The sequence below is a fragment of the Amia ocellicauda genome, chromosome 18 (assembly GCF_036373705.1).
Source record: "Amia ocellicauda isolate fAmiCal2 chromosome 18, fAmiCal2.hap1, whole genome shotgun sequence".
Lineage (NCBI taxonomy): Eukaryota > Metazoa > Chordata > Actinopteri > Amiiformes > Amiidae > Amia > Amia ocellicauda.
In genome coordinates this window covers 22,955,282-22,979,760 of record NC_089867.1, presented here as the reverse complement: position 1 = coordinate 22,979,760, position 24,479 = coordinate 22,955,282, and the positions used below count along the sequence as shown (strand labels likewise).

The following is a 24,479-nucleotide window of genomic DNA, read 5'->3' as shown; positions in this document are numbered from 1 at the left end:
CAAACAATTTTCCTGGCAGATCAGTGAGTTGAATGTCTAGCTGAATTTTGGGAATACAGTGCCTGGAATTCATCATCGTCTCATCTTCAGGTTTATGTCAGTCGTTTTCCAGACAACTTTATACTAATGTTTCTGTTGCCTAGGGTTCAGGTTCTTTGCACTTACATTAGTGATCACATCTCATTGGCGTTCGGTATCAATTCTTTCTAGATGATTCTGCAATGATTATTAATGGTTCCCTCAATTTTATCTATTTTATAAAGAGAAAATATGAAAAGAATACACAATTAATATAAATGACTTTTTAGGCACCAAGGTATTCATGTGGTCATTCTTAATAGTGATATGTTTTATGTTTTAGGGTAAAAATGCAAGAGACTCCGCTAACTGTGACCCTGTCTTTTTCTTTTTTACTCTTAGCTTTTCACATCTTGAAGGACACAACCATCCAGTTGACTCTAGAGAAAGTTCCCATCGATGACGGGTCAGATTTCTCTTTCCTGTCTGACGAGGAGTCCTTCCACAATGCAGGGCTGCTGCGAATAGAGGGCAAGTTTGTCAACGCAGTTCAGGTAAACTGATGTGCCAGCTAGCATTCTTACAAGTTTTTCTTGTGTTTGTGCTTTTTATAATAAATGAATAATTAAAGTACATCACAAAGTAGATGTTTAGACCAGTCACACCCACCCAGCCATCTTGTTATAAGATTTAAAATTGAGCATACCAGGAACTTATTCAATAATAAATTAGATTTAGTTATTTATATTTATTTGTATATATTGTTTGTTTTCCTCATATGTGTGTCTTCAACAATTCCTTCAGCATTCCTGTTTATGCCTGAAGGCACACTGCTTGGGAAACCCTAAACTAGATCTAAATTTATTTATTTGTAGAACATTTGCAATATTTTGGCAATAGGCATCTCTTACTTAAATAAAACTATTTTTAAACATTTACATTTTTTTTGCAGTAGATACACATTTCATGATTAGATGCTCACATCTGGCAAATTTTATCATTGATACCTTAATATTTCCTTCATTTATCATTTATTAAATACATAATTTTTTCAGTCTTTGTCAGCTGGTGCTGGATATTAGTGAAATGTCTGTGTGATTGGTTGTAATGCATTTTTCCCCTCACAAGGTGGTGCTAGACTTCCATGTTCATTTGCATAGTTTTCCCAATACAATTTTCATTCAAAGTCATGTCATGCCATGTAATGTCAATATTTTAAAAACTTGAGCAACCACTGAGGAATTGATCTTCTGTGTCTTTATATTAGGTGAACCTTGCGAAGACTGTGTACGAGCAGGTCTTGCAGACCCTGGACAACCTTACCTTCATCGAAGAACAGCGGGCAACCCCTAGCCATCCCCCAACCCCTCCACCGCCCACCCCTTCCACTTGCAAACCAGTCCGCTTCCCTGACCCGCAGGGTGGGCTCTTCGCACGGGACCCCCCTACTTCAGGCCTGTCCTTTTCCTCGTTGTCCTCCTCCTTCTCCACCCCCACTCCCCTGCGCCCTCTCTCCCCTCCCCGGCAGCAGCCCTCCTTCACCCAGATCAGGGCCACCTTCCGGGTGGCCGAACTTCAAGTGCGTCTGAGTGCCGACCTCAGCCAGGGCTCTCAAGGGCTGGTCAGCCTTTGCTTCCAGGACTTGGAAGGAGAGTTCTCCAAAGATCACCCCCAGTCCCTGGCAGTCCAGTTGACTCTGCGCTCCCTGCTCATGGAAGATCTTCTTGAGCCCAACCCTGATTCCAAGTACAAGCACCTCATGGTGTCCCGAGGTGCCCCCAAACCCTCCACCTTTAGTCCAAGAGAATACCTCTCTCAGTCGTGCCCTTCGTCTTCCAATGCCCAGTACCCAGACATGCCCCGCTCCCTTCCGGCCCACATGGAGGAAGCGCAGAATGTGTTTGAGCTCTACCAGCGACACCCGAGCACTGCTTCTACGGGATCCAGGAAGAACCAGGAGGATCCCACCTGCCCGAGCACCCCACCACCCTCTCCCACCCACGACACGCCCTCGCCCCACCCCGCGACACCCTTCGACGACTCCTTGGTCCACATCAACGTCCTTCTGGTGGACAGACGCCACCCGGAGTTCCAGAGCCGTTACGGCAGTGTCGGCCGCAGCGTGGACGTGGACTTCAACTGCCTCGATGTCCTCATCACTCTCCAGACGTGGGTGGTCATCCTGGATTTCTTTGGCATCGGCTCCACCGCCAACAACCACGCCCTGAGAGTGCCGCCCTGCACCCCCCAGCCCATGGGCCACTCCCTCCTGTTCCCCAGTCTTGCCGATATCTCTGAGGATACACTCACTGACGACGAGGAGGAACCGGCCGAGAGGGTGAACACCAAGCTTGACCTTAAGGTATTTCTGATCGAGAGAGTTTGATCACATATTGGTTTATTTTGACTGTTTTGTTTGTTTTTAAATATTATGTTAAAAATGTAGAAATGGTATCTTAGTACATCAGAATAATGGTATGATTAGATATTTTCTTTCTTTATTGCTAATTGATCTAGCGAAGTAAATAATTGCTGCTCTTTCCTCACTCTCCCTGTGGTTTCGTACCCAGGTCCACGCCCTGTCACTCATTCTGAACAAGAAGACCAACGAACTTGCTAAGGCCAGCGTCTCCAAACTCTCTGCTCACCTGGAAATGATTGGTACGTATTCAATTACTCAATTTTCCTCCTTTAACACAATCTGTTGACTATTCCTAGACTTCTAAAGGAGTAGTATAAACACTTGCCAGAAAAAATAACAGCTTTTCACACTAATGTCATGTTACATCATGCCTTGGACAGCTATATCTGTCTGCAGCTCATTCATGCAGGTAAACTAATTCAAATCCACACACTGCAGTTACCGAACATGACCAATGAATGTCACAGCTTAGCCTTTGAGACATGCATTACCCAGATTTGTAAAGGGTCTCTGATATCCATGCTGCTCACGTGCCCTGGCTCTGAATACTCTGCTCTGTGATGACTCCTCCTGTTGTTGTTTCAGATGGGGACCTGGCACTGCAGGGCACTCTGGGAAGTCTGTCTCTCAGTGACCTGACTCCTCACGGCGATCTGTACCGGGAGCGCTTCACCACAAGAGGCGGCGAGGCTCTCATCTTTGACATCTACAAGTAATATTGATTAACTGTTGTTAAAGACTGGGGGGCTACTGCTACATTAGTGCCCAAACTTTCATTATTCTTTCCATATTGCATATTAGAGATGAGATTTGAGGCCCTTTAGTAGTTCACTTCAGTTAATGGTTCCTGCTGTACTGGGATCATAAGTCACCGTTCTTTTGTCTCCATATGCCAGTCTGGATTGATTTGCACAGTGTCCCTCTCCTCTCTGTGTTTCTTCCTGAACTCCGGTGGCTCCGGCGGTGTTCTGTTCACACCTCATTAAAGCAGTTTAAGAGCTTTGCATTCTTGGCATCGAAAGAAGATTAAGTCAATGCGGAATTCAATCCAGAATTCGATATATATATTTAAAGAAATGTGCAATATGTTGGCAAGGTTTTATTGTTTCTTCTAAAAGCTTCCATGTGTCCAAGGGTGAACCTATGACTCAAAATGGTTAATCGCAGGGCTTTGGAACAGGGATTGATTGTGTTTATTGCTCAGAAGGCAGCTGTTATGGATTCAGGGGAGAGAGAGAGAGGCGGTTTTGGAAGCAGAAATGCATTCATTATGATCGGGAAGTGGGCCTAATCCGACGAAAGCCAGGAGACCCTTGCGCTTTGCCTGACGGGAGTTTTTTCACTGGTCATTCTAACCCCTGAGGAGACAGTGTTGGGTTTGGTGACTGAAGCGCTCTTTGTTTCGCAGGTACGGGGGGCCGGACCCATATCTGGAGCGCGAGTGTGATGTGAAGGTGTGCTTGCAGATGGCGTCGGTGCAGTACGTGCACACCCAACGCTTCCAGGCCGAGGTGGTGGCGTTCATCCAGCACTTCACCCAACTGCAGGACGTTCTCGGCCGGCAGAGGGCCGCGGTGGAGGGGCAAGCCGTGCGTACTTTATTTCAGCATATCCCACACATGCTCTCCCTCTGTCCTACATGTGATGTTCCACCAGTACAGTTTTTTTTAAATTGTATCGAATCTTTTTTTAGTGTTTTGGACATTTTATTAGCATGCATTATGTAAACCGTGTGGAAAAACAGTCACATGGCCCTGAAATAAATAGAAAAAACTTTCCTTTGTATACCAAATTTGCTGTGCTCATGATATTGCAATCTTCAGTTCAATCCCATCAAAATCAGTGATCAGTAATCTTTATCCCATCAGTATCTTTAAATAGTCAGTGTTTAGGGACCTGACACTTGCGGCACCTTCAGTGAGTAATGTGTTCTGGTTAAGTAGATGACAGGCCAGATGGAGTTAAAACTATAAACTTGTGTGTTTCTCAGGCACTACAGCTGATAGAGTTGTTTTCCCACATTATCACGTCGGGTCCAGAGACCTGCCCGTCTCTCTCGCACAGACAGACGCAAGACTTGGGCTCAGTGACTTTACGAGGCTGGAAGCTCATCACAGTCACTTATTTCATTTCCAATGATGAAAGTATGCGTAGGACTTTATATTTGAAGGCTTATCACCCCTAGGCATGGGATTAATCCCCAGTCGTGGAGAGAAACGAAGTGATTTAGAGTCTTGTGGCTCCAGCTTTTTTATGATGTCTGCAAGCTACAAGAAATGTGATTTAGAGCAAGGAATTAGCCAGCTGATCTAAGCCTTTTTATTCTTATTATTTGCTGTTAATAATATGTGAAAGGGCTACAGTTATCTGAGGAGGAATTACTAGGACAGATCTATCCTTCAGAGAGCGCGGAGTCTCAAACTCGCCATTGCTGCCTGTCTGCCCATGAATCCAGGGTCAGCAGGGTTTGTGTGTTAACCCTTTACTGACAATTATGAGAACCTGGCTTCTGGCACTGCGCTGTTGAATATAAATCAGTTCAGCCCCCGCGGAAAACCATTTATAGAGTAGTTTGTCATGTTAAACTTTGCTTTTCTGTTATAAATTCTCCTTGTTTTTTTGCATGCCTGTGTAGACATTAATACAGTAGTTTCTTTCATATAATTTGGCTTTTTATAGCAATCGTAAACTAATTAGTTTCCCCTTTGTTTCTTGGCAGTTACCGGAGATGTGTGGTCTCCTTATTGGCTCATTTTCAGCTTTAATATTAGATAAATTATGTACAAAACGGTGAAATTAGAGAATCCCACAATCAACATTTAAAATATTATGCAATAAAGTACTAACTGTAAAATAACGTCAGCAGAATTCAAATTTTCATATTAATCTGTTTAGGTACTAAAAAACTGGAGTAAAACCGGACTGTCCTAAATATTTGTTCCACATTTGCATGACTGATTAATCCCACATCCTTTATACTAAATAGTAACAAGGCTTTTATATAATTGTTCGGACTGTGATATGATTTAAAATGAAATATCGTTGACAAACACCTACTTGTTCCCTCGTTTAGTTGCGGTTTGGCTTCGCTCAGAACCTCGAATGTGACCAAGACTAAATCTCAGCTGGAATGTCAATCCTTGCCCGCTTTAATGCCGTTTGGGAAACTTGAGATTAGGTCGGTTTAATACCCTGAGTGTAATCCACGCCGATCTGTGAAAAAGGTCACTCTTTTCCTTTGACCATACGCGTGCGGCAGATGTCCCAGAGCCCTGATCTGAAAAAACATTATGGAATCGGCTTAAAAATAAATCAATAAAATCCTCACCCTCTCTGTCATGTTTCAAACACCCAAACCCTTCAACGGCATATTACAAAATACTTTCTTGGCAATTTCAACAACCAGGGGCATTAATAAATTGCACATCCAATGTCTCCTCAGGGTCTTAAAGCACTGGTTCTCAACCCTGGTCCTGGGGAGCCCCTGCTCCGGTGGTTTCTGTTCCAACTCGGCTCTCAATTACTTAATTAAACCCTTGATTTTAACTAATTTTCTTCACGTGACTTTTTAAATTGTGAAGCTTATAATAAGTTGGAGATTTCAAGTTCAAGTTCCAAATGTCCACGATTCTCTCGGTGGGAAAAACAAAAAGTGTTTTTCAGTCCTAAATGTACCCGCCCTTATTTTTTTTCTGAAGAGATTTCTCTGCCTCTCTCCTGGGTCAGGTCTGTGAGCGTCCCCAGCGCGCCGCCCGCGTCCTCCTGGACATTCAGGCAGGCGCCCCTGTCCTCCTGATCCCCGAAAGTTCCCGCTCCCATCGCCTCATCGTGGCCAACCTGGGCCAGCTGCGAGTTCGCAACCGCTTCCTCAAGGCGGGCTCCCGCGGCACCTTCTCACTGAGAGACAAGGTAGAGAAACTTACCATGGTTCATGCCTTTCTCCCGTCTCTGGTGAGTCCTGCTTTCAGAGCCTCCTTGCTCCGTGTCTCTGTGCCTTGTGGTCTTGCCGGCTTTTTGCTGTTGTGCCAGTGCAGCCTCCACTCTACTCACACTCTACTCACACTCTGCTCTGGAGGAAAGTTAAACATGGTGGAGAGATTTCCCTTAAGTAACATATTTATGTTGAAAGGAATCGCGACAATGAAGAAGTGTCAGCCCTCCCATTTATACACAATGCAATACAGTGATTTTAGATTACTGTTTGGCATAAAAATATGGCCGAAGGGAGAATAATGCACTTCTTAAGTAGATCACAAGTGAAATAACAACACGTCTGTATATTATGCATTAGTCTACCAGCTCAGTCCTCATCAATCCATTTTAATTTGGCATATCGCCCATTGCAGGGTGTCCACTGAGCGCTTCACAGGTGAAAAGAACGATATAAAATGGGAATTATACACAATATAAAAATATAAACCATTATGCTTGGTGGAGAGGCAAACAAAAAGACTCTTGTAGGAGAAAATAAATCTCTGGGGGTCCACGGCTTAAGGCCCAGGTCCGATGGTTGCCTCCCCTCCTGGCAATGTGACATAAACAGGCAGCATGAGAGTTTTTATATAGCGCTCCTTCCTGGGAACATCAAGTTTACTTATTTCAATTTTCTGTTTCCATTTCTGAGAGCTTGTTTGTCTTCTGGTTATTATAATTTTTCCCCCATCTCCCCAATCATATATATATTTTTTTAGCATTTCTTAATTGCAGTGTTTTTTTTTGTTGTTTTTTTTAACCATGACCATTAACACAACTTTATTTCATTTGAGAAGAACTTGATTTTGCATGCTAATTCCTACAAGGATCCGGCCCATTACAAGGTACCTGGGCACGGTTGTGTGTGTGTCTTGTTTGCATATGTGGTGTCCCTCTCTCTTTCTAAAGGAAAAATAATGCATCCTGGTTACCTTCCTACTGGCCGGATAGCTGTCATTCAGAGCCAACAATACTGTTTTTTGTTTTATCCCATCTTTGTTGGTATGCGTCGAAAATGAGTGTGTAACTTCCGATAACAGCCAGGGCACAGAGTGGTATATTGATCCAGTCTAGGGCCCAGGTATTGCACTGGTCCTGTTCTTCTGTGAAAGGGAAGTTAAGTGCATCTTGAGTCCTGCATGGTGTGTTTGCTCTTTGATTTGATTTGAATAGATTTTTTTCTGGAATAGAGTGAAATGTAACTGCAGTAACAGTTGTTGAGCTACAGGATTAGAGTAGAGGCCCTTATAATGGCACCAATTTCTATGAGACACCGTTAGGGATATAATTCTTGTGGTACACACACTACGTACCGAGACGCGTGCACACTGTATATACCGAGACACAAATGGCGTTAGTGTGAGCTATGGGTGTGGACCTCAATCTCCTGTATACAGAAATATCTCCGTATTGTGTGAAAATCTCAATGTATATGGAAGTGAAATCTCACTGTGTGCGTCTCGGTACGTAGTGTATGTACCACGGTGTGAATTATATCCCTAATGCCACCTCATAATTCTCTGTCACCCTAATATTATTTTTTTGGTTTGTTCAGCATTAACTCTTAAGATCCAGCCCTGATATTAAGTGTAATTTCTAAAAATGTATCATAATGGCTGAGTTAAAGCCACGCACGAGTCTAATCCGTCTCGGGTGAAGTTAGCTTTGGTAGATTCATAGGTTACAGGAGTGTGTTGATACTGCTGCCCTGTGCCCAGATGACAGTGACTTTCTGTGGTGCAGGACCGTGAGAAGAACGCGGCCCCCCAGGTGGCGCAACCGAAAGGGGGCGGTGCAGAGGACCCTGCGGGGAAAGCTGCAGCAGAGAGCACCAGTAATGCCACCGGTGCTTTCACACTGGGCCGCCCTCAGGCAGGCATTGGACGGGTGCCTGAGGTGGACATACCAGAGAGTCCGGGTGAGTTACTAAAAATGACATATTTCAGGCAAGAATAAATTACAGATTTTAAAATGGTCCGAGAACATGGAATACTTTTCTTACGATAATGACTGCTTTAGACTCCAACTTATAATAACAATACCAGTGATTGAAAAAAGTAGCGTAAACCTTGTGCTCTCTCCAAAAGCCCTCGAGTCACAAAGAGCTGTCCAGTGCAAGTGTCCCGAGTCCCCCTTGATTTCCTGTCTTCTGTCCCCAGAGGACCACATGTGTCTGCTGGACTGCATTGCCCTGGACCTGCAGGAGATGGACATCTTTGCGGCGGACCGTCTGTCTCGAGAGGCGTGGGAGAGCGGGGGTCAGCCCGAGACGGACCTGCTCTTCCCCTCCTATGCAGTGCGCCACACGGGGGGCAACCTGCTGAAGGAACGATGCCGCCTCAAGCTGCAGGTGGAGAGGAACCTGGACAAGTAAGTTTTGCCCAGCGCTGCCCTGTGAGAGAACGTGCCCCTCAATGGGGCTCCAAAGACCTTTATATTCATCCCTGCACCCAGGCCTGGGTCAGATCAAAACCTCCACCCTGCTGTCGTCTGGAATCCCATACTTTAGTGAGAAACAACTGGAGAACAGAAAACGGCAATTACTTTCTGTGACTGCGAGTAATTCGCATGTATTAGGTGTGTTGAAGTTCTGATTTAATCTAGGCCCTCTCAGAAAACAGCCTCTCGGGTGTCATGGGCTTGTGTGCCAGAATACTGGAAGGAAATAATCCAACTATAACAGCCTGTGGTTGATATATAATTTTTATACGTGTAGTTTCATGAATATCACCATTAGTTGAACATATTCTGCATTAAATACAGTACAATCGGTAGATCAGGTAGATCCCATACTTTTCACCCTGTGCTCTAGGGAGCTGAGCCACGCCGTGCCGGACATGTCCATCCATGGCAGCCTGTCCTCGGTGCACTGCTCCCTGGACCTGGAGAGATACCGGCTCATCCGTGGGCTACTGGAGAACAACCTGGGCGAGCCGGTGGAGGAGTTCCTGAGACCCTACAACCTGCAGGACCCCAGCACCTATGTGAGTGACCTGTTCTAGTGCCCCCAACCAGACTCTTGTAGAGATTAGCTTGAGAATCCAATCATTATACTTGCCTAATTTCAATAACTCGTTAACTCGTTAATTGTTAGAAGCCACAGTTTTGATTTGGTCTAGCCCCTAGTCTGTTTGTAGTGCCTCTTGACCACACACAAGACATACACAGACCCTCTTGTCATGATTTCTAAATACTTAATTTTTGAGCAGTGATGGGTGATAAGATACCAAGCATGTGACCATTTAATTAGGCAGTCAATTTTAAATGTCAGTACATTTCTCCTTAAGTTATCTAACACCGATGCTGACATAATATGGGCATGGATAATAGGTAACAGTGAATTATTTCCAGTATGGCTGCAAAATAAGGTTGTATGATTAAATATGAAGATGACAAACTGTAGGATAGAAATCAAAGTGCTGTTGATGTGTTTTCAGTCTGGATTCATACCCTGTTCTCTCCCATGTCCCCCCAGACGGTGCTCAGCGGAGAGGTGTACACCGGGTTATCCTTCCTGGTTGACATGATGAACGTCAGTCTGGAGTTACTGGACACCTCCCAGAGTGCCAGGGGCGCCCACTCTCTTGCCAGGTAATTTGTCCTTTTTTCCCCCTTCATGCCATCAATCGCATGATGTAGAACAAAGAAATGAAACAGACAGCAACATTCAACTTCCGTTTCAGATTTGACTTCATGAAATCCAAGCTGTTGTTCGAAAGCTTCTCCAATGGGACCAAGTCCGTGAACCTGGTGTCTCACTCTCTCCTGGCGTACGACACCCGCTACAGGGGCCACAGCTCCGGGGCCACACGCAAGCGCAATGTTTTCGACTGCATCCTCCAGCCCTCCAAAACGGGCACCAACCGGGCTTCCCTGCAGATGGAGCTACACTTCCGGTACTGAGAGGACTTGCTCACTGCATCTCTGTAATGAGTTTTCAAATTCATACTCTTAGTAGGTCTGTAGGGAAAACGCTTTAAACCCCCTCCTCTGTCCTTCTCTCCCTCTCTCGTTCCAGGTCTACACGAGACTCCTCCTGCTTCACAGTAGTCCTCAACAACCTGCGCGTCTTCCTCATCTTTGATTGGCTGCAGCTGGTCAGGGATTTCCTGCGCACTCCCGCGGATAAGGGAGCCGCCCCCTCTCGCCAGCGCTACCCCAGTGGCGGCAGTGACCCGGGGGGGACTGGTGCCGTCATGCCCAAGACGGTGAAGATGGGGGTGGTCACCAAGCGCTCCACTGTGACGGTCACTCACGAGCACCACCTGGAGGTCAAGATCAATGTGACGGGTAAGATGCGCGGCCTCTTTACGCACATAGGTGTCGACATCCCTTTGATTGTGATTAATTAATGCTAATTAATTAATTAATTAATTAATGCTATAGCACAACTGGTACCCAAACAGCTGAGAATGGCCAGGCCAGACAATACATTTATTTTATATAATTTATTTTGTCCATTAAACTGCAAACCCGACAGCTTTTGTAAATGTCTAATGAGTTGCTATTTGGCCTTATGTGTGTTTTCGTAAAGCCCTGTAAAACCTGTAGGTACTTCACTGGATTACAGATTAAGGAGTACGTAACGGTGAACTGAATTTTAAACCGAATCAAATGCTGAAAAATAAGTTGCACACTGAAAAAAATCCCTGCTTCACCTTTTTATGACCTTTCCGCACATGTTCTAGGGACGGAGTTTGTGGTGGTGGAGGACTCGTCATGCCTGGACACCAATGCCATCATCCTCAAAGGCACCACCGTCCTGACATACAAGCCCCGGCTCTCGGACCGCCCTTTCTCTGGCAGCCTGGCAGGCATCGAGGTGAGAGAGCCTGGCATCGTGGGCATTCGCCCAGTGGCACCACTGAAAACTCTGCACACCAGGAAAAGTCATGAACTGTTTTTGGTTTACTGCACAGTCAGCTGAAAGAGTGTAGCCCATTTTTGACCCATAAGTGTTGGAAGCACCTGAAATCCCTGTGCTGACAGAGGTGTTGCTTCCTCCCCGTGTAGGTGTTCTCGTGTCGGCTGGGCAGTGAGCAAGAAACGGCGCTGTCCATCATCGACCCGGTCAATATACAGGTGGAGTTGTGTGGAAGCCCCACTTATCAAAGCAGCTCGGGGCTCCTGGATGCTTTCAACACGGAGGACTTTCCGCCACTGCTGGAGGTGAGGGGTCACTCAAGGGCCACAGTCCGCACAGCAATCTTTTTTTTATTTTTTTATTTATTCATCCTATTTGAAAGAGACCATTGTTGTAAAGAAGTTGTTAGATTGAAAGTAGGTTTAAAAAAATGCTTTCAAGACCTTTTCTTATTCTTTTTAAAAATCTGATTTGTCGTCGTCTTCATTCACATACGATTATTTTACTTGCAAACATATTTTATTAATACTGTGTCCTGTAGTCAAATACCAAAGCCCACCTCACTCAAGTGCTCCATGCTCCCCCAGATCCAGTTTCCAGCCCTGGATATCAGGCTGTCCTATAATGATGTCCAGCTCTTCCTGGCCATTGCCAAGTCCATCCCCACCTCCGCGAGCCCCGGAGAGCCCCATCTGGACTCCAACCCGGATGCGGCCGTGAGCCAGAAGGACCTCTTCAGGCACAAGACGGAGGCGTTAGTTGGTAGGTCCAATGTCGGGTACTGTAGGTCCCACTGTAGAGATCCTAGGGTCACCCGAAGATAAAAAGAATTTGGGGGTTAATAACTTAATGGGACTTCAGTGAAAGGGCACCTGGGACTGGGACTTCCACACAGCTGACCTGGGGCAGAATTTGAATAATTCAAGTCTTTGGAGGATTTAATGCCACAGACCTTTCATTGTCAATGGCCTTTTTCTTGCAGAGGGCCAGTTGTCACACTTACAGGACCTGGGCTTCAGAAAGGAAGACTGCAGACGTGCACTAATCCACTGTAAAGGTAAACACTGTGGGCTAGTTGAAAAGGCAGTTATAGCAGCTCACCCTTTAACTGGAGTCCTGCCTTTAAGGTGTTCAGATATTTTGTCCAACATCCTTAAACTCAAGAAACACTTGCATGGAAAACTAACACATGTTCACTTTAGTACAGTTTTACAAAAAATAATAATAATAAGTATGACGCCATTTTAAAATGTAATAGATTTCGAAAGATGTGCTTTAATGTCATCGAACCATTTAACAGCACCGTTTGGGATGTTTGTGATAGTAACCGAAAAGGGGCGGGTACATTTCTGTAATCCTCCTGTGATTGGTCCCTTGTGCAGGGTCGCTGGACCAGGCCGCCTCTTGGCTCTTAGAGAATGCCGAGGCAGTGACATCACGGCCCGGGGGCGGGGCTGACTCCGGCTCGGCCAATCCTGCCTCTCGGCCCCTCTCGGGAGTGGAGGTGAAGGCGGAGAGAGTGTGCATCTGCTTTATCGATGACTGTCTGGACTGTGATGTGCCGCTGGCGGAGCTCACCTTCTCACGTCAGTTCTTGTCTCGCACTAGAATTTGTCTCGTGAACCGTGTGAATTGATTGTATTTCTTATGTTCATGGCCTTTTCTGATGTGTCTTTCTCTGTTGCTGTTTCTTATTTTATATCCACACCAAAATAACATCTGGACTTCTTGGAATGGCCATTCTATTTTTCCTTATTTTTAGGAAGAGATAGTTATTATGGCAAATCCATGACCTTATCTGAAGCTGGCGGTTTTTGTTCTGTGTGACTCTGACCTCACTGGTGCCGCTCACACCAACATTCATGTCAGTATTTTCCTTGCAGGGCTGTGCGTGTTGCAGCGCATTGTATCCAATCCTGAAGGGAATGCCAGTTTCACGTTGTCTGGAGATTACTACAATCGTGAGCTCTCAGGTGAGATGATCTCTCTGCTACTGCCGGGTTTCTTCCTTGTTCTGTCTGTCTTCAGCCTAGCACTGCTTCCCAAGTTAATGGCTTGTGAACACTGATGTCTTTTTAGAGACAGTACATCACCAGCAATATATTAAAATCTACAATTTTCATGCTGCTCAGAATTCCAAACCATTTATATAACTGTTCATAAACCAGAAGTCCATATAAGATGATTCTAGACTCTTTTTAGATTCGAGATTCTAACTTGTTTGGTTGTAAAGTTGTTACCCTCACCTTTTTTTGTGTGTGGACTGTGGAATGTGGAATGTGGACTTCTACTTCAGAAAGCTTTTCATTAACATTGTTGTGCATGTAGTTTTGTGTTTGAGGTACTTTCCTGTGGGTGTGAACCCTCTCCCTCCCTCAGTCAGCTGCAGTCTTAAGCAGTGTCCTGTACTCAGTCTCTCCCGGCCACGCCGTTCTGTGTTTCAGGCTGGGAGCCGTTCATCGAACCCTGGCCTTGCTATGTCAACTGGCAGCAGCAGGCCGCTGGTCGCCTGCACCCTCCACGCCTAAAACTAGGAGTCAAGGCCAAACAGAGGCTGGACATCAACATTACTTCGGTGTTACTTGGTAGGTCATCAGCATTCATTTGAATATAACTTGTCATTCATGTTTCAAAGCTCTCTATTGTAGTATTAGGAATATAATGCATCCATTGAAGAAATCTGCTCTACCTTTCCTGTCATCAGAGCAATACAACACCACTAAGAGCTCGTGGCTGGCGGATTACTGTAAAGAGGAAGAGGAGGGTCAGTCCCCCAGGAACTCGGCCGCCCTGTCCTGGATGGGCTCATCCGTGGACCCGCCCTGCTTCGGACAGAGTGAGTCTGGCAGCTGGAAACAGAACAACTTCCGTGTGCAGAAGATGTTTCAGAGGATGAGCTTTTTAATGTATATTGGCCCCTTTGTTTGACCTGTGAATGCACTAAACAAAAGCAGTCCTGCTTTAGTTCAAAGATTAGTCTTGTGCTTCAGTTTGAACTGTGGGAATAAAACCAGTGCTTATGGCACTTAAATGTAGGGCTGTGATTAAAACACCTGAGCACTGAAGCTTGCAGTCTGTTCTTGTGAGATTTTGCAGATGTGCTTTCAACCTAAACTCCACCTGTCCTACTCTGTCCCTGATCTAATTTTCCCTTATCTTCGGACTGCTCTTGTGATCTGTGCTGCATGTTTCTCCCCTTTCTGAACCTGTTTCTCTCTGCTGTCAGGTCTGCCACTTGCTTACCTTAGAACTAGGAGCACAGCCAGCTTGACTAACCTTGAGCAGCAGATTCATGTCCGAGGTATAGTACCGATGGCCGGGTGAGGGTGACCTGCTCTTTGAAACTATAGGGGTCTTCACAGCTGAGGTTTTTTCGCAATCGAGTTCTACTTATATGGTACACAATGCAGTATTTCTCCTCTTCTTGCTTGTTCATTAATCCAGTTATTTAATGCTGCCTACTTGGCATTGTACCCTTAACCACCTAATGCACTTATCGAGTAAGCGTTTTTCTGAATAACAATTATAATCACCAACTAGTAACTAATCGGGTTTTGAACTGCAAAGGGTGCTGAATTCTAGTTCAGTTTGGCCAAATAAATAATAAATGTTGGTGCATAGGATGGCTAAGGCAACCAAAGTGTTGACCTCTGTTCTTCGTTGGTTTCCAGCGGATGTGAAGTTGTCCAAGCGGAGGCAACCGTTTGTGCCGTACGCTCTGCGGAACCACACTGGCTGCACCATGTTGTTTGCCACCATCACTACCTCACCCACCAGGTAAACTCTGCCGCCACACAAGAAAACCTTCCCTTTCCGGGGGTCATCGCACAGTGCCTGTAACTTGTGTCCTCCGTCCACAGGGTGGCACTGTCTCATAGTGGCAGTGTGGACTCCATCTCTGACTCACACGGCCCTGGCTCGGACGACACCCACAACGTCAGCCAATGGAGGGAGGTCCTGCCGGGGGAGGAGATCCCGTTTGAGTTTGAAGCCCGGGAGAAGCTAAGACACAGGTGTGTGGGCGTGGACTGAGCAGGGAGGGTGGAGTATAAGACACTGAGGATGCACTGAGGGGGTCCCAGAGGTCCCTTCCATCCCTGACTGTGTGACCCTGGTTAATCTCTTTTGCAGACACACCCACGAGCTGAAGTTGCACCAGCTGTTGGTCCGAGTGGGAGGTTGGGAGCAGGTGAAACCGGTCTCGGTGGACAAGGTCGGGGTGTTTTTTCGCTACGCTGCCCCTGACCGCAACAATCCCTCCAGCACGGTATGTTTCAGGGTTCAAAACCATAAAGCTGAAGGATGCTGACTACTTTATGAACCCCTAGAAATGTAGAAGATCTGAACACCATATATGTTAATCCAAAGCTGATGTGTGGGTTTTGTAATAAACCCAAACACCTTCCTCTGTTGAATATTCATGAACATTCAAACTTGAAGCTCAGCTAATCAAAACTGAGTACTATTCATGCCTGGTGGCTACAAACTTCACTCGACTAAAACATCATTTTTAATATCCTCGATCTACATTCCATCTGTTTCTCATGTTTCAGTTCTTTCCTATTTAGCATCCATTCATGGGCACCCTGTGAACACTCACTCTCTAATGTTGTTCCCATACTTTGTACATTGTTTTTCTATTTAACGGTGGCACATTACAGTAAATGAATATCAATGCAAGTCATTTACCCGACTCCTGCCAATTGTCAGTTTCCTGAATGGGTGCCAGTGTTGAAAATCCAATAACCCAGCTACTTTAGTGTTCGCCACTTTACATTACTTGGAATTAATTTGATTCCATGCAGAGCTAAGTGTACAATTGCTGAGAATCACTGCTTCCAGGCATTTGCATTGATTATTGTGTCTGGTTTTACAGGGAGCTTACTCTGTGGAAAGAAGGTGCGTGTGCGTGCATGCGTGTGTGTGTCAGGGCTCTTAATATTGAGGGACTTTTATTTTGCCTTTTCAGGTTGGAAGCCCAATCAGCAGAACCAATATCATTCACCCCCATGTCTATGTAAGTTCTCTACCAATTATTAATGTTGCATCAAGAAGTGATAAGGGATTCAGCATGTTCTGTGAATGCTTTAAATGTACACAACTAAAACAACAGAACACATGCTTAATAATTATGATCAGTATTGTTGTTCAGATTGACATGTAGAGAATATACGAGTCTGGTGTGTAAAGGAAGTGTCTTTTTTAATGGTTGTATGATCCTTGTTCTTCCAGTTCTCTGCCCTGCCCCCAGTAAGGGTGGTCTTCTCCATCACTATGGAAGGCAGCGCACACAAGGTGATCACCGTGCGTTCGGCCCTGATGGTCAAGAACCGGCTGGAGGTGCCGATGGAAGTGCGTCTGGACAGCCCATCAGCCCCTGACAGTAAGAACCAGTTTCATAATGTTTTCAGTATAATGGCCGCAAAGTCATGATGACAGACAGACCTTCACTTCTATGTGGCCAAGTGTTGTCGCTTCAGTGATGTTCTTGTCCCCAACAGAGCCTGTGCTCCTTCCCCCTATACTGCCCGGTGACTCCGTGGCCGTGCCTCTTCACCTGACCTCCTGGAGGCTACAGGCTCGCCCCAAAGGCCTAGGACTCTTCTTCTGCAAGTCGCCCATCCACTGGACCAGCGTGGAGAAGCAGGGCGAGGTCAACAGCAGCAAGAGGGAATGCCACTCCGCCGACGTTCAAGACAACCTGAAACGCAGCTTCAGGTAACCGCGCCACCTCCGGAGGGTGAAGTGCAACTGAAAGTGATGGGTTGAACTGAAGATAAATAGTGATTAACAACTTCCCTGTTTGGACGCTGTCTCACGATTCCCTCTCTCTTCAGATTCTGCGTGGTCATTAAGAAGGAGAATTATCCTGACCAGCAGCCGGCCAAGGTCGCATCAGGCGGCACCAAGCAGATCTATCGCCAGCCGGGCCACACCATCTACCTGCTGCCCACTTTAGTCCTGGCTAACCTGCTGCCCTGCGACCTGAACTATTACATAAAAGGAACCACCATCAAAGGCTCCTTGAAGCCGGGCAAAGAGGCCGTGCTGCATGCTGCGGACACGTCCCAGAACATCGAGCTGGGTAAGGGCCCTGCCAGCCTACATTTTACTGAAGCATTGGGTGTGTTTTAGACTGAACCTATTTTTCTCTGATGCCTGCTTTGCTCATCAAGTGACTCTTCCGTGTCTGTGACTAGGTGTGTTGCTGGAGAATTTCCCAGTGTGTAAGGAGCTCCTGATTCCTCCCGGGACACAGAACTATGTGGTGAGGATGCGTCTGTATGATGTCAACAAACGCCTGCTGTGTCTGACCATCCGCATCGTCTTCAGGGCACAGGGGGCACTCAAGATCCTCATTTCTGCCCCCTATTGGTTGGCCAACAAAACCGGTATGCCACACTTCAAATAGGAGTTCAGTCTTCCATCAGTCTCATGGTTGTTGTTCCATTATATTTAAGCCACTCGCCTATGTGTTTTCAAGCTCTTGGAATGCAACAATTGATGTTTAAAGAAATGTGACTGTAGTTCTTTCAGTCAAGTTACTGAGCATGGTGTATTTGTCCAGCAGGAAAGAAAAAGGAAACGATCTGTATTAATAACATGTAATCATTGCTAGCAGTCAAAGTCCCGTTTTAAAACCACCCTGACTGTCCCTCTCTGCGTTATCTTGTAGGCCTGCCCCTCATTTTCCGCCAGGACAACGGGAAGACAGACGCGGCCGGGCAGTTTGAGGAGCACGAGATGGCTCGTAGCCTCAGCCCGCTGCTCTTCTGTTACCCCGACAAAGAGCAGCCCAACATGTGAGTGTGTCCTCCCCACTGCCTGGCGTCAGCCCTGTACGTCTCAATCCACTGGACTTGTGGATGATGGGTTTTAATTATTTTCACAGTTTTTCAGATTGTTCAGATTAGAACGTCTCTCCCCCTGTTCCTCTCAGGTGTACAATGCGGATCGGGAAGGGAATCCACCCAGATGGGGTGCCGGGGTGGTGCCAGGGATTTTCCTTGGATGGAGGCAGTGGGGTGAGAGCAGTGAAGGTCATCCAGCACGGAAATCGACCGGGACTCGTCTACAACATAGGCAAGTCCCTAGAGATCCACATGACAAAATCATCTGCTTCAGAATACTGTTGCATTGTTCATTTTGGGATTTGCATTAAATAGTATAGTTGTGAATTATGTGTAACAGGCATCAAACTGACATAATCTAGTGTATGAGCGATGGACACTGACGTTGAGGTTCTGGTTGCAGGTATCAATGTGAGGAAGGGGAAAGGGCGTTACATAGACACCCACATCGTGACCTTTGCCCCTCGCTACTTGCTGGACAACAAGTCGTCCCACAAGCTGGCCTTCTCACAGCGCGAGTTCGCCCGGGGGAAGGTGAATGTCCATTTTGTCTTTCTACCGCAAGCAAGAACGTCTCTTGTGCAGCGAGTGTTGATTTCTGACTGAGCTCCCTACCGTTGGTGACCGTGTCATGGTTTGCAGGGCACTGCCAATCCCGAAGGCTACATCTCCACTCTGCCGGGCTCCAGCGTCGTCTTCCACTGGCCCAGGAACGACTATGACCAGCTCTTGTGCGTGCGGATGATGGACGTCCCGAACTGCACCTGGTCTGGGGGCTTTGAAGTGAACAAACCCAAGTCTTTCCATGTGAACATGAGGTGAATACTGAGCCATAAGAGCATGATCTAGAGAGCCCACTGTCTTTAGAGGCACACTGACCAGATTGGCAATTTCATCAATGAATATGTCCTCATCTGCACTGAAAAACAAATCCTCAGGGTGTATTTTAAGTGTTCGTGAAAGATAAGTCAACATGCTAAGGTGATACAAGCTAATTAAAGAGATGCACAGAGGTGATTTTGAGGGTTGAGTTAAATTTTTTTATTTTTTAGGGACACCCTGGGGAACTGCTTTTTCCTGCGAGCCGAGATCACCTTAAAGGGAGCGACGTACCGTATCTCCTTCAGCGACACCGACCGACTGCCCCCCCCGTTCCGCATTGACAACGTATCTGAGGTGAGGTGTACCGGCATCACATCCCTTTCAGAACGCCCCAGCTTGATTGGATACCTTCACGGCCATCTTCCACAGTGGCAACACTATACCAGAGACCCATCGATCCACGGGCCTGCCTTCGACTTCGTCACTGTCCTTCCTGGAATAAAAAGTAGTTTTTTTGTATCCTGCCCATAGGTGCCCATCCAGTTTTGGCAGCACGGTGTGGCCGATCTTCGCCTGCACTCGGAGGTCAAGGCCAAAGCCATGCTGGACTACGCCTGCGACGAACCCATCCTGCCCCCCTACCTCACCCTCACCGTCAAGGGCGCGGGCTCCTCCGAGGTCACAGCCAACATGAACTACTTCCGGGAGTACAATAAGCTCTACTACGAGAACTTCATCTACATCGCGGCCACACACACTTTCTCCCAGTACGTCTCCGGTCTTCAGGTTTAATTGGGGAAGCGTATTCTCTACTATAACGATAATGAGGTACAACTATCTCAACTACCTGAAAGTGGCTAACACTGACTTCTCAATGCAGGAGCCCAGAGGCGGGGAAAAGACAAGTCGGGATGAAAAGAGATGTCAGTTGTTCCGAACTGGTGCTGGATGTGGAAACAAAGACCCAGAGAGTCATTCTCAAGAAAAAGGTACTGCTTTTCCCCTATGAGAAAGCCATGGCGTTGTAAAGAAGGCTTTGTGCAAACGCTGGTTTCCTCATAACCAACTTGGATACAGATATTGTCAAGGGTGCAACATGTTAAGAACTTATTACATTTAAAATGCTGAGGTTTAAGTGTAGGTGAAGAAGTGTGAAAGGCAGGAAGTCTCTTTTGATCTGACGGTCTTCCTTTCCCTCTCTCAGGAACCTGGGAAACGTTCTCAGTTGTGGCGAATGACAGGGACGGGGATGCTGTGTCACGAAGGATCCTCGCCTCCGCAGAGTAAGCCCGCCCAGCCCCGGCCCCTGGACTCCTCCCTCGTTTTGGACATTGCAGGTCTGGCTGCCGTCACCGACAACAGGTAAGGGCCTCCATCTGGGTTTACTGTCCTCAGAATTTGTCAGGAGTATATTTTCAATCTGGCACCACTGATCAGACATAATTAAAGAACAATGTGAAGCATCAGTGATTTAAAATGCCCTGTTATTTTTGTATTCCAGTTATGAGCCCCTTATGTTGAGAAGACCGGACCGTCGGCGCAGCACTACCCAAACCTGGCACTTCAGTTCGGGCATGCTGACCTGCGGACTCCCCAGACTGGTTGTGCAGGTCAGACTCTCTTCCCATCTCTCTCTCGCTCTCTCTCACTCTCTCACGCTCGCACTTCATTCATCTCACTCGTCTTGTGAAAATGGAGTACAATTCCACTGGTAAAATATAGTTTTCACAATATTGGCTCTCCCATCTCGTTCTCCTCTTCCTGTATCCCCAGGCGAAGGGCGGGGCGTCGGGGCTGTATGACGGGGCGGAGGTGGTCCTCGGCCCAGATGCAGGGCTCTTTGATTTGCCCCCAGAGCAGCAGTTCATCAATCAGAAGATGCGTCCCGGCTCGGGGGTGCTGTCTGTGCTGGTTCTGCCGGACGGGCCGACCCGGGTGTTGCAGGTAAACAAAAAATGAAGTATTGCAGAGAATATATAGAATAAGTATTTCAAGTCCTGTTGTATTCAGTATTGATAGTGATAGAATCTTAATTACGTAATTTGCAATCTTTTTTTTTTTTTTTTTTTTTTAACAGATACATATTTGTATATGTTGTTTATATGCCAGTGGTCACCAGTAGTAAATGTATAGTGTATGTGCACATCTTAAGTATTTTTTCCAGATTTATTTATTTACGTAAGTATTATTGACAAGCTATAATCGTGCATAAAAGCACACAGTCTCTGTCACCCTGTGGTCTTGATTGTGTGTCCACTGTTCACAGATCAGCGACTTTAACCAGCGCCGGGCGACCCGCCTGTCCCCGAGCACTGAGGAGAGCGTGAGCAAGGAAAGCGAGCTGCAGAAGAGCACGGAGCAGGAGCTCGAGGTAACGGCCATGGAGGGAACTGTAAGACAGCATCGGCCTTGAAGACTAACTTCACCGATTTAAATGGAATTGTTTGTTTCCAGGTGTCTGTGAACTTGGAAGAAGGTATCGGTGTCTCTCTGGTCAACAAGCTGCCAGAGGAGCTTGTGTTTGCCACGCTGTCGGGCATCGAAGTCCATTTCACTCGCACTGCCGCCAGCCAAGTCCTGGAGCTCAGTGTGAACAATATCCAGGTAGGCAGAAAGCTAGTTCAGCCAAAGACAGTCAACAGTGCTCCACAACAGTGCATGACTTAAGGCAGCCATGTTGTTAGAGTAGCTTGTATCTTGGCTGTGGGTTTTGGCCGGGTTTCATCCAGTCTGAACTCTTCCTTGCCTAGGTGGACAACCAGCTATTGGGAACCACCCAGCCCGTGATTCTGTGTGTCACCCCCGCTGCCGGGGAGAGCGCCACGGTGGAGTCTGGCCCAGCCCTGCAGGTGAACGCCATGCAAGTCCCCAGCAACCTGCAGCTCACCGATCTTTTCAAGGTGAGGCCAGGCCATGTCAATCATCCACGCCTATACAAATGTACTTTCATAATTCCCTGGTGGAAAAAGCCATTAAGTACACACTGTATACACAGGTACTAGCAGTGTTACAAGCACAACTTGCTTTTAAAATGTTTTACACTCAATTCAAGATTCGTCATTTGTATTTGTAAGTGTCCTGTCAACCCAAATGCTGCACCATTTTCTAATCAACAGCGCAAACATTGGATATTTATGTATAGGAGCATACTCTGTCAGTCCCAGTACGTACATAGAATAACTGTAGCCTGTGCATTTACATTAATAATAACATTTCCTACGAAGGTTAGTTAAAATCACATTCTCGGACGAATCCAGAACACCGAATCAGACTGAACACTTATCGTACTGTGGATCTGGCGTCGCAATATGTCCCTTCCTCCCTCCAGCACCTGATGGTGACCGCTGGACGCTTCACGGTTATAATCGAGGAGAAACTCCTACTCAAGCTGCTGAGTTTCTTTGGTTACGGACAGTTGGAGCCAGGTGAGTGAGGCTTTGATAACACTATATAAAACAATTTTTGTTCCTGTGTAGTAAGTGTTATTTCCTAATTGCGTATGCCTCAAAAGTAGAGAAAATGGCTATTATTCCCACAAACTTTGCTTTTGTGACCAGGACAGTACTTGGATGATGAGACAGAATAACAACAAAACAATCCAGAAAAACGCATTTCAAAAAAATAATAAATTGATTTTCATGTTAATGAGGGAAATAAGTATTTGACCCCTTCGACTTAGTACTTGGTGGCAAAACCCTTGTTGGCAATCACAGAGGTCAGACGTTTCTTGTAGTTGGCCACCAGGTTTGCACACATCTCAGGAGGGATTTTGTCCCACTCCTCTTTGCAGATCCTCTCCAAGTCATTAAGGTTTCGAGGCTGATATTTGGCAACTCGAACCTTCAGCTCCCTCCACAGATTTTCTATGGGATTAAGGTCTGGAGACTGGCTAGGCCACTCCAGGACCTTGATGTGCTTCTTCTTGAGCCACTCCTTTGTTGCCTTGGCTGTGTGTTTTGGGTCATTGTCATGCTGGAATAACCATCCACGACCCATTTTCAATGCCCTGGCTGAGGGAAGGAGGTTCTCACCCAAGATTTGACGGTACATGGCCCCGTCCATCGTCCCTTTGATGCGGTGCAGTTGTCCTGTCATCTTAGCAGAAAAACACCCCCAAAGCATAATGTTTCCACCTCCATGTTTGATGGTGGGGATGGTGTTCTTGGGGTCATTCCTCCTCCTCCAAACACGGCGAGTTGAGTTGATGCCAAAGAGCTCGATTTTGGTCTCATCTGACCACAACACTTTCACCCAGTTCTACTCTGAATCATTCAGATGTTGGCAAACTTCAGACGGGCCTGTACATGTGCTTTCTTGAACAGGGGGACCTTGTGGGCGCTGCAGGATTTCAGTCTTTCACGGCGTAGTGTGTAACCAATTGTTTTCTTGGTGACTATGGTCCCAGCTGCCTTGAGATCATTAACAAGATCCTTCCGTGTAGTTCTGGGCTGATTCCTCACCGTTCTTATGATCATTGAAACTCCACGAGGTGAGATCTTGCATGGAGCCCCAGACCGAGGGAGACTGACAGTTATTTTGTGTTTCTTCCATTTGCGAATAATCACACCAACTGTTGTCACCTTCTCACCAAGCTGCTTGGTGATGGTCTTGTAGCCCATTCCAGCCTTGTGTAGGTCTACAATCTTGTCCCTGACATCCTTGGACAGCTCTTTGGTCTTGGCCATGGTGGAGAGTTGGAATCTGATTGATTGATTGCTTCTGTGGACAGGTGTCGTTTATACAGGTAACGAGCTGAGATTAGGAGCAGTCCCTTTAAGAGAGTCTCAGCTCGTTACCTGTATAAACGACACCTGGGAGCCAGAAGTCTTGCTGATTGATAGGGGATCAAATACTTATTTCCCTCATTAACATGTAAATCAATTTATAACTTTTTTGAAATGCGTTTTTCTGGATTTTTTTGTTGTGATTCTGTCTCTCACTGTTAAAATACACCTACCATTAAAATTATAGACTGATCATTTCTTTGTCAGTGGGCAAACGTACAAAATCAGCAGGGGATCAAATACTTTTTTCCCTCACTGTAAAGTCAGAAAAAAAAAAACATATGAATCCAAATTAACATGTATTTATACAAAAGTAATACAAAAATGACTACAAAAGGTTTAGAAGTGAGTAGTTTTTCGAGATTTACGATTACACTGTCAATCACTTTCACAAATCAGCCCCCAAATGTAGTCTCCCATCATGTTCTCGTTATACTGTCCTTGGTAGGGGAATAATTGCCATTGTTACACAGTGTATTCAGTGCATATCTTCTCAAGGTCCACTCTCAGACTTGCATTAAAACAAAACAATAAACTTATCTGTATGTTAATTTATGATGTGTGCCTGCATCTTGACGTATTTCATTTTCAGTAGATATTCATAAGGCAGAAAGTTGTGTAGAATTAGTTTGAATCAATTGTTTTCATGTGATGGTTAACAACTGCTGTAATCAACATTAAAGAGCTGAACACGGAAATCTAAAACGGTCCAGTCCATTTGCAAGTATGGTCAAGCCTTATGAATA

The 24,479-nt window shown here is 46.1% G+C and overlaps 1 protein-coding gene across 4 annotated transcripts in view; it reads left to right on the top strand.

Moving 5' to 3' along the window:
* Positions 1-24,479, top strand: part of vps13d (vacuolar protein sorting 13 homolog D) — a 58,652-nt gene that overhangs the window by 12,608 nt on the left and 21,565 nt on the right. For 2 of the 4 annotated variants that reach the window (XM_066691239.1, XM_066691238.1), the window contains exons 20-62: positions 421-572; positions 1,286-2,380; positions 2,589-2,679; positions 3,026-3,152; positions 3,849-4,029; positions 6,167-6,349; positions 8,156-8,330; positions 8,572-8,782; positions 9,225-9,396; positions 9,888-10,003; positions 10,096-10,308; positions 10,431-10,702; positions 11,101-11,234; positions 11,426-11,581; positions 11,864-12,038; positions 12,259-12,333; positions 12,659-12,862; positions 13,160-13,249; positions 13,721-13,861; positions 13,981-14,112; positions 14,503-14,577; positions 14,948-15,053; positions 15,137-15,289; positions 15,408-15,543; positions 16,246-16,293; positions 16,509-16,659; positions 16,778-16,994; positions 17,114-17,361; positions 17,477-17,668; positions 17,953-18,079; positions 18,217-18,359; positions 18,531-18,661; positions 18,770-18,945; positions 19,180-19,303; positions 19,481-19,716; positions 19,830-19,938; positions 20,154-20,311; positions 20,451-20,559; positions 20,723-20,893; positions 21,216-21,320; positions 21,404-21,553; positions 21,700-21,849; positions 22,278-22,374. In XM_066691239.1, coding sequence (XP_066547336.1) covers positions 421-572; positions 1,286-2,380; positions 2,589-2,679; positions 3,026-3,152; positions 3,849-4,029; positions 6,167-6,349; positions 8,156-8,330; positions 8,572-8,782; positions 9,225-9,396; positions 9,888-10,003; positions 10,096-10,308; positions 10,431-10,702; positions 11,101-11,234; positions 11,426-11,581; positions 11,864-12,038; positions 12,259-12,333; positions 12,659-12,862; positions 13,160-13,249; positions 13,721-13,861; positions 13,981-14,112; positions 14,503-14,577; positions 14,948-15,053; positions 15,137-15,289; positions 15,408-15,543; positions 16,246-16,293; positions 16,509-16,659; positions 16,778-16,994; positions 17,114-17,361; positions 17,477-17,668; positions 17,953-18,079; positions 18,217-18,359; positions 18,531-18,661; positions 18,770-18,945; positions 19,180-19,303; positions 19,481-19,716; positions 19,830-19,938; positions 20,154-20,311; positions 20,451-20,559; positions 20,723-20,893; positions 21,216-21,320; positions 21,404-21,553; positions 21,700-21,849; positions 22,278-22,374 — 7,407 coding nt within the window. The remainder of the gene's footprint in view (positions 1-420; positions 573-1,285; positions 2,381-2,588; positions 2,680-3,025; positions 3,153-3,848; positions 4,030-6,166; positions 6,350-8,155; positions 8,331-8,571; positions 8,783-9,224; positions 9,397-9,887; positions 10,004-10,095; positions 10,309-10,430; positions 10,703-11,100; positions 11,235-11,425; positions 11,582-11,863; positions 12,039-12,258; positions 12,334-12,658; positions 12,863-13,159; positions 13,250-13,720; positions 13,862-13,980; positions 14,113-14,502; positions 14,578-14,947; positions 15,054-15,136; positions 15,290-15,407; positions 15,544-16,245; positions 16,294-16,508; positions 16,660-16,777; positions 16,995-17,113; positions 17,362-17,476; positions 17,669-17,952; positions 18,080-18,216; positions 18,360-18,530; positions 18,662-18,769; positions 18,946-19,179; positions 19,304-19,480; positions 19,717-19,829; positions 19,939-20,153; positions 20,312-20,450; positions 20,560-20,722; positions 20,894-21,215; positions 21,321-21,403; positions 21,554-21,699; positions 21,850-22,277; positions 22,375-24,479) is intronic. The other 2 variants (XM_066691241.1, XM_066691240.1) reach the window with 1 other exon arrangement.